This window comes from Zingiber officinale, chromosome 2B (assembly GCF_018446385.1).
Source record: "Zingiber officinale cultivar Zhangliang chromosome 2B, Zo_v1.1, whole genome shotgun sequence".
Classification (NCBI taxonomy): Eukaryota; Viridiplantae; Streptophyta; class Magnoliopsida; order Zingiberales; family Zingiberaceae; genus Zingiber; species Zingiber officinale.
In genome coordinates, this window is record NC_055989.1 from 74,382,909 (window position 1) to 74,391,373 (window position 8,465).

The 8,465-nt window shown below is 39.8% G+C and overlaps 1 protein-coding gene across 1 annotated transcript; it reads left to right on the forward strand.

Annotated features, from left to right (window-relative positions):
* The first annotated feature begins 7,206 nt into the window (after positions 1–7,206).
* LOC122045893 (probable glutathione S-transferase GSTU6) lies at positions 7,207–8,169 on the forward strand. The gene is made up of 2 exons (XM_042606309.1): positions 7,207–7,596; positions 7,672–8,169. The coding sequence occupies exons 1-2, from the start codon at positions 7,258–7,260 to the stop codon at positions 8,041–8,043; spliced, it is 711 nt and encodes a 236-aa protein (XP_042462243.1). The 5' UTR covers positions 7,207–7,257; the 3' UTR covers positions 8,044–8,169.
* The last annotated feature ends 296 nt before the right edge of the window (positions 8,170–8,465 follow it).

The following is an 8,465-nucleotide window of genomic DNA, read 5'->3' on the forward strand; positions in this document are numbered from 1 at the left end:
AGCATGCGGAGAAGAACGAAGAGGTCTTCTTGGGAAGATAATTGTCATTTAATCCATTATCATGCGGAGAAGAACGAAGAGGTCTTCTTGGGAAGATAATTTTCATTTAATCCATTAGCATGCGGAGAAGAACGAAGAGGTCTTGAGAAGAATGAAGAGGTCTTCTTGGGAAGATAATTTTGATTTAATCCATCAAAATCCAAACCGGTGTATAAGAAGCTCCCCTTGTTGTTCCCCTGTGGAAAACCTCTCTATCATCATCTAGTACATCAACGAGGTGTGCTCTGAAGGTGACGAATCTTCCTTCATCCTCGTCAACCCCTTCGATTGTTCCCTTGCTTGGATACTAGACAAGGTAAGATTTCAATCTTGATAAGACTTAAATAGAGGTATCAATCGACTGATGAACTCTTAAACTTCGAATTCAGGGTTTGAATGGGTTTAAGGTGTTTGTTGCACAACAGACAATTGTTCGATTTGAGCAATCAACCAATGATAATATTGCAGTAAAAAGAATGTTTGAAACTCGCCGAATCTGTTGGATCGAGACGCACGTGAGAGGGAGTAAATCACGTGGTTTTAAAAAACTTTTTTCTTTTTGAAATAAGTACATAGCGGAAAGAAAAATCAAAAGCAAGTAACAGTAAGAGGCACGATTCGATTTTACTTGGTTCGGAGCCTTCGGCGACTTCTACTCCAAGACTCAGGTCCCGTGGATATATCGACGGGTAATTCATTAAAACACCTCTTCTGAAATCTCCGAAAGAAGGGATCAAGTACAAGAGAAAGAATAGGACAAGTGTAGTATGCTACACTTTTCTTTTGCAATAATTAAGTGTAAAATCGTAAATTTGTTACCCAACGTCTTTGAAGATTATTGGATCAAGCTCTATGTTGGATGGCTCCTCAGCAGTAGTCGGGCATAGCAACGTCATAGCAAAGTAGCGGTAGAAAACTGGAGCAATCGAAAATCCAATCGGACGCGTAGAAGCTCATATGGAAGTTGTGTCTCGAAGCTTGGTCGAGACACCCATTTAAAGAGTGTGGAAGGCACCTTCCATAGCCTTGGAGGTGCCTCCAACGTGTAAAATCTGATCCCAAACTCGTTGCTCTTTATCTGCGATAAAGTTTGAATTTTATCACTTGGAAGACGCCTTCTATAGCACCAAAGGCGTCTTCCATGAATAGTACAAAGGTATCTTCCAATGCTTGAACGTGCCTCGGGTATTGTTCATCTAAGGTATTTTTGCTCCTTTTGCCCTACAAGTTAGGTTAGTCTAACACGATAATATTTAACTTGTAAAATAATATAGGTACAATAATATAATTAATTTATGACTTAGATTCTGTCTTCTAGACTAGGATCTAGTCAATGTCTCAATTTAGATTTCCAAAATGGACCTAATTGGGTCGATGCCTATTGTCCCCTCAACCGGAATGCATCCTCACTTACTCACTCTCCTCCAGTGACTTACCTTCACATACCTGCAAAATATCTGGTCCTCCAGACCTATTTCAACTTTCTCTAGTCTTGCTTAGTATCTGACCAAGCTGATTTGCTAAGACTTTCTTGTAACACTGAGTTAACACAATAGATAAAATAGTAAAGTAAAAAGTGTTAATAGATTTCAGGATTCGCTGGTCCGATCAGTCGCACGTGGTCAACCAGAAACTAGTTGCTCACACATGCATGGACTTTATTTCTCCAAGACTTCTCATTTCCTAGGGTTAGCTCCCCCTAGGGTTAGCTCCCCCAAGGGTTTCCTAGCTTCACTCACTAGGACTTCCAATGTCTGGCTTTACTAACCAGGACTTCCATCACCTAGCTATTGGGATGTATACTATAAGCCTAGCTTTTGTATGAACATCTGTTTTAAAATATTTTGAAATGAGAATCACTTTAGTCAAATGTTTACATTTTATATTTATATATATGTCAATATAGTTGTCCATTTAATTTATACTATAGATAATATAGTGTGTGGTGCCACACAGAAGATCATGTTATCAGTTCCTTATAAATTATAAATAGTAGCTCACAACCAAGATGGATTGGGGCAAACCATTGGAATGGTTGTAGTGTAATTTGGTATTAGTCTGTCTTGACTATAAAATTACACTAGTACACTATGTGTGTATTGAGCAGGACCGTTTAAGGTTGTTCGATTTGTACTGACTACATAAAAGAATAGAACCTCTGTTATTATAGATATGCGTCCTCTTAATCCCTATATAATAACAAGCACATATACTTAGTATTTATTTCTTTAACTTATCAATGAGTGAGATTTATTCGTTAAATCAATAGGCCCGATGAGTTGAGAAATAGTACTGTTTATATGGTGTGTTGTTGATTATAGAAGGAATCTGTTCCTAATTATTTAGGCTAATGATGTCCCTTTGAGGAGCTCATAAGGATTATCATGTAAACTCTGTAGGTGGACTTAGTCCGGCATGATAATAAAGTTGAGTGGTACTACTCTTAGAATCAGATGTTAATTAATTGGATTGTCAGTAACTCAATTAATTAACGGGTATACGATATCTTAAACATAGAGAGATTAACGCACTCATGATAAGAAGGAGTCCATATTGTGATATGAGATTGGTGTGTTAGTTCAATAATAACCCTTTAGTGGTATGGGTTATTATTGATGGACTTGAGTTAGGTGTTCGGGCCGAACACAGGAAGCCCAAGCCCATCAGGAGGCCTAAACCAATTCCTCCTCTAGGTCTCTGTTGTAGCCTCTATATAAAGTCTCGCATCCACCCATCCACAATTGGGTTTTTCTTACCTTCCTAGGGTCGACGGCAAGGCTATAAAAGGAGTAGGTGGTGGCCCCAAAAACCTAATAATTTTCCCTCAATTCTCTTCTCTCCTCCTAGGGCCGGCGGCACACATCCTCCTCCTTGTGGTCGGCGCCCCTCACCTCCTCCCTCCTTGTGGCCAGCGCCCCTCCCCTCCTCCTTGCTTAGAGTCGGCGCCCCTCCTTATTGCCAAGGGTCGGTGCCCCTCTTCCTTGCTAGGGTCGGCGCCCCTCCTTGCTAGGGTCGACACCCCTCCTTGCTAGGATCTCTTGGTGGGCGGCGGATTGGAGAAGAGGAAGAAGAGGAGAAGGAAGAAGATTAGTAGGCTCTCCATCCTAGAGATTCCTTGGTGGCCGGCGGTTTGGAAACAAAGAAGAGAAGAAGGGTGGTTTTGTCTTGGTAGATCGGCGCGCACACGACGTCCAAGAAAAGGAGAGGAATACAGCCAAAGATCAAGAGGTCTTTAGCTACAAAGGAAATGTACAACTAGTTCTTTAATTCCGCTGCGTAATTAGTTTAGTTTTCTTTGTATCGATTTTGAATACCAACATAAAAGGTCAGCAATCTTATACTTCAATCAAGGTGTGCTTTGATCCGTCAAGAACTTGCTTGATTGATCAAACACATGTCTGATCGAACATGTGGGTTGCTAGGAAAAGTTCTGTACTTGTACAATTTTTGTACAGGGAAATTTAAACAGAACGGAATTCCAGCGCCTTCACTAGCTTCACTCACTAGGGCCCAATTTCATTTACCAGGACTTCCACTACCTAGCTTTACTCACTAGGGCCCGATATCACTCACCAGGACTTCTACTACATAGCTTCACTCACTAAGGCCTAGCTTCACTCACCAGAATTTCTCCTTGCCTAACATTCAGTTAGGACTAGTCACTCAGTAGAATCTTTCAGTTAGGACTTACCCTTGCTAGTCATTTAGTCCTGACTAGACTTCTCTCTTCCAAACATCAAGTTCTGTTTGGATCAACCCTTAGTCAAACTGATCATACTTGAGTTTATTGTCAAACATCAAAATCCTAGAGGTCGATTACACCAACATAATCAACTCGACTGATGATGATCAATTGATTGATGATGTGGAGTAGTCAATTGTTTTCATGGTTGCAATGAACATAATGTTTTAAATTCGACTGTGTGACTTGACTATTTAGGTAGCAGTTGATTGATGGTCATGAACAATCGACTATTATGGTAAAAGCTAAATTGGAATTATTACAATGTTGAAATTCAACAAAATAATCGATTGATGGGAGCTATAAGTCGATTGTTAAAGAAAAATCAACCCCAACCTAAAGCCTATAAAGGAAGAATTCGTGGAAGATTTCGATGTTGATTCTTAAGGGTTTTGGAGGGGAGTACTGCTATATTTATAAACTTTTAAGAAACAATCTAAAACAACTACAAAGCAAGCAAAGCGAAATTCATTTACATAAATTATTATGTATATGTTAAAGGGAAAGGTTTTAGGCTTAGTAGAATAAAGACATAATATATTAAATTTAAGTTTAGCAATATTAGATATAATCAGTCAATTGTTAAGATAGAAAATGATAAGTTGTCCGAAATCGAGAGTTTTAAATATTTAGGATCATTTTTGTAAATTGATAAAGTGATTGAGAGAGATGTCTTATACAAAATATAAGAACGATGGTTGAAATAGAGGAAAGTATCATGTATTTTATAAAGTACCTCTAAAATTTAAAGTAAAGTTCTACAAAACAGCAGTTAAACTTGCTATGTTATATGGAACTGAATGTTGAGTTATCACTCGAGCACATGAGCAGAAGATAAGAGTTGTAGATATGAGGATGTTAAGGTGGATGCGTAGACATATGAGGATGGATAGAATAAGAAATGAGAGCATTAGAGAGAAAGTTTGAGTTGTATCTATTAAGAGAAAACTCCGAGAGACAAGTTTAAGATGATATATACATGTATTTAAACGACCAATAAATATTCTAGTTAGGCGATATGAAACTATGACAAACATGCATATCAAACGAAAAACAGAAAAATAAAAAAAGACTTAGTTAATAATAATAAAACAAGATAAAATTTATTTAAGTATAGATGATGATATAATAAAAGATAGAGCTCAATAATATAAAAGGATTCATACAACCGACCCTACCTAGTAGGATAAGACTTCGTTGTTATTGTTATTGTATATTTCATTTTTCATCATTATTTTTATTTTCTTGTACGTGTCACTTGTAAAGAATATAGAATAAAAATTTCTCCGACTTCTGTAGGTATTCAACAAAGAGATAGATAGTGGTGTTATAAGTAGGATAATAGACCATAGAGTAGAAATCAAAGGGGAGCCTACAACATTTAATCCACAAAGTGCAATATTCAAGGAATTTAACAGGGCAACAAAAACTTATTAATATCAAACATGAAAAAGGCACAACAATTTAATCTCTTGCTAACAGTCACCAGTAAATTGCAAGACAAAAACCATGCGTCTCTCAAAATAGTAAATGATGATCAACTCAACAACTTAAACCCCAAGCAGAAAAGTACTAAAACCAATTCCAAACTCGAAACAAAAAAGCATATTTCCCTCCACAGCTTTACCTCACAGTGACAATGTCATCGATCTTCAAAATCATTCTCACATCACTCGGCTGCCAACGTGATTGTGCTGGTCCTAACCAATAGCGGTTGCACGATATTCTCCTCCAGGATGTTTGTGATTTGCCCCTTCCTCACATTGATTCCCAGCGTTGTGATGATGGCTATCGAGTTTAGGCGTTCTCTGCCAAAGTGTAGGGAATGATCTTGAGAGCTTCTGCAAACTCCTTGGTGCGGTAGCTTTCCATGCCTTGAAGCTCTTTTGAGTTTTGCCCAGGCTCCGAGCTGCCTGGACATTTGGGTGCACCCCCATCGGCAATTAGAAACTTCTTATTTACCAAGCATCTGTAAGAAAATGTAAACTACATTAGTAGATATAACTTATAAGCTTTCTATTTGCAGCATACTATCATATATACAAACATATGTTTAAGAATGGCCAACAACTAAAGCATCATTACATCATAAGCTACTAAATTCCCGAAAAAAAGAACAAAATCAGACCCTTATTGTCATCTAATCACCATTTTTATGAGAGGCTTAATTTCTGCTTGATCCAAGCTGACAATTAGTATCACCATTTTTGTGTTTGCAAAGAGATCCGCCTATTGAATTTGAGGAAAGTGACAGATTCAATGGAAAGTAGTATTTGCAGCGCTATTGTGCTTCCGATAATATAGTCATAAATCAATATGTGGTATCTCTTATGAAACATGTGAAAATTTTAAGCCAGACGGCTTCATAACATTTCTAGATTGATTCTTGACCAACAGATAAGAAATGGATTTCAAATAATTATTACCTCCTTAAAATGAGAATGATCATATAAAAATATACCATTATCTAAGAAACAAAATGGAAATCACTGATTAGTATCATTACCATTCCTTTCCTACTTCTTACCCTCACAAAGACACTCTAAACGACATACGTAACTTATCAAATGTCTATAATCGAACTATTGACAAATTATGCACCAACTACAATTACAACAGCCCCTAATATAAACTTCACACTTTTCTAACCGGGATCATTACAATAACCTGAACATATTCCAAACATAAAAGTGATGCCAAGTTAGTCCCTACTCGATAACTCACTAACAAACCAAAAATGTTCTAACTACACAATATGGAGATTCAGGCCCTTCCTACCCAAGCCAAATGTACAATGCTTTCGCCTTGTATAAACCAAAAACAAAAACCAAATTCACCTTCAGTTACTAATGGATTTGTCACTAAATTGCAGGTAACACAGGGATGAATTGACCCCGAACAAGAACAGTTGTTGTCCTTCCCATATCTTCGATCTCTGTTAACTTCACAATCTCCCCGTTCCCGACCGAGGATTCCTCCATGCAGCTTGCGAACCTGAGCTTGTCCTCTCAGAAGTGCTCAATATTGGCAATTGGGAGGCAGTTCAAAGTTTTTGTGATAAATTCAATCTCATCTCTTTCAGCATCCTTTACCACCAGAATCTTCGCCTTCACCAGTTAGTGCAGTGAGACTGTGAGAGATCATCAGTCACAGCATCTCTCAGAATGCTCTTTTTGGAGAAGAAGCACATTGCAACCTGTTGCTTTGATCTTCTTGACCATTCCTAGGATATAATTCCGTTCTTATTAAAAAAGATTTTTTAAATAATTTTTTTTTTTTTATTTTCCCTAAGTCACCTCTTTATTTATGGATCAACGTGACGTGAGCAGTTACGTCATCGCGCTTACTATTCAAAATTAGTAAACAAACAGTGAGTTGGTCCAACCACCTCGCCTCCCGCGCCTATAATTAGCAGAACCACCGGCGTCGATGTACTCGGCCATCATTCCCCAACACCGGCGCCAATTTGCACTCCCATGGCCGGAGCTACGGCGGAGGATGTGAAGGTTTTGGGTCTGTCGCTGAGCCCCTTCGTCATCAGGGTTCGCATCGCCCTCCGCCTCAAGAGAGTCGAGTACGAGCTCGTGGAGGTGCGGATCACGGAGCCGAAGAGCGAGATCCTGGTGAAGTCCAACCCGGTGTACAAGAAGATCCCCGTGCTGCTCCACCGCGGAAAACCTATCTGCGAGTCCGCCGTCATCGTCCAGTACATCGACGAGGAGTGGACCGACGGAGGCGGGTCCTCCTCCATCCTCCCCGCAGACCCCTTCGACCGCGCCATCGCTCGGTTCTGGGCCGCCTACATCGACATTAAGGTAAAGGTCCCTGTTTTCGCAATCCATCAAATTAAAAACAAAACATTTGACGCCTATTTCTTCGATTTGAACCAGTTGCCTGCTCCAGTTAGGGCTTTGAGGTTTGAGACGGAGGCGGCGAAGGAGGTGGAGTTGGCCGAGCAAATCCGACAGGCGCTGGGGCTGCTGGAAGAGGCCTTCGTGGAGTGCGGCAAAGGGAAGGGCTTCTTCGGAGGGGACGCCGTCGGCTACGTGGACATCGCGCTGGGGAGTTACCTGGGGTGGATGATGGCGCTGGAGAAGGCTAAAAGCGTCAAGCTTTTGGATGCGGAGAAGCTTCCTCGGCTGGCTGGATGGGCGGAGCGGTTCCTGGCGGAGGAGTCAGTGAAGGGGCTGGTGCCGGACGCCGACGAGTATCAGAAATTTTACGCAGCCGCCGCGGCGAGGACGAGCGCTACTCCTGCATAAGATCTGGTGAGATCTAAATGGTGTGAAATTAGGGATTGAGAGTCAAGAATTCTCATTGTCTTCAAACATTTATGAAGTCAAATAAAATCTAAATCCAGTGAGAAAAATCATAGATTTTCGAACTCATTTATGATCTTAGTTGCAGATCTTGTTTGTTTCATAGCGTAATCATTTTGAGGTTGATGGAACTCGAGTTGACTCGATGAGTAAAAGGAAAGTTTATTTGGGAGAAAGATTGTAGGTGCAATCAATCTCATATTCATATCTGGTTGGCTAAGATTGATTTGGATGTATGTGGATGGTTGAGTAGAAAGTCTAGTTAATTAAAGTTGATCCGATACACAATGAAAAAATCTAAATAGATTACAGTTGACTGGATATTTAACGATTGAAAGTCTAACAAGTGGGTCATATTGACCGGA

Excerpts from the sequence above, each read along its gene's own strand:
- LOC122045893 (XM_042606309.1), top strand. The coding sequence starts at position 7,258 with ATGGCCGGAGCTACGGCGGAGGATGTGAAGGTTTTGGGTCTGTCGCTG. Across the intron at positions 7,597-7,671 it reads CCGCCTACATCGACATTAAG|TTGCCTGCTCCAGTTAGGGC; the intron begins GTAAAGGTCCCT and ends GATTTGAACCAG.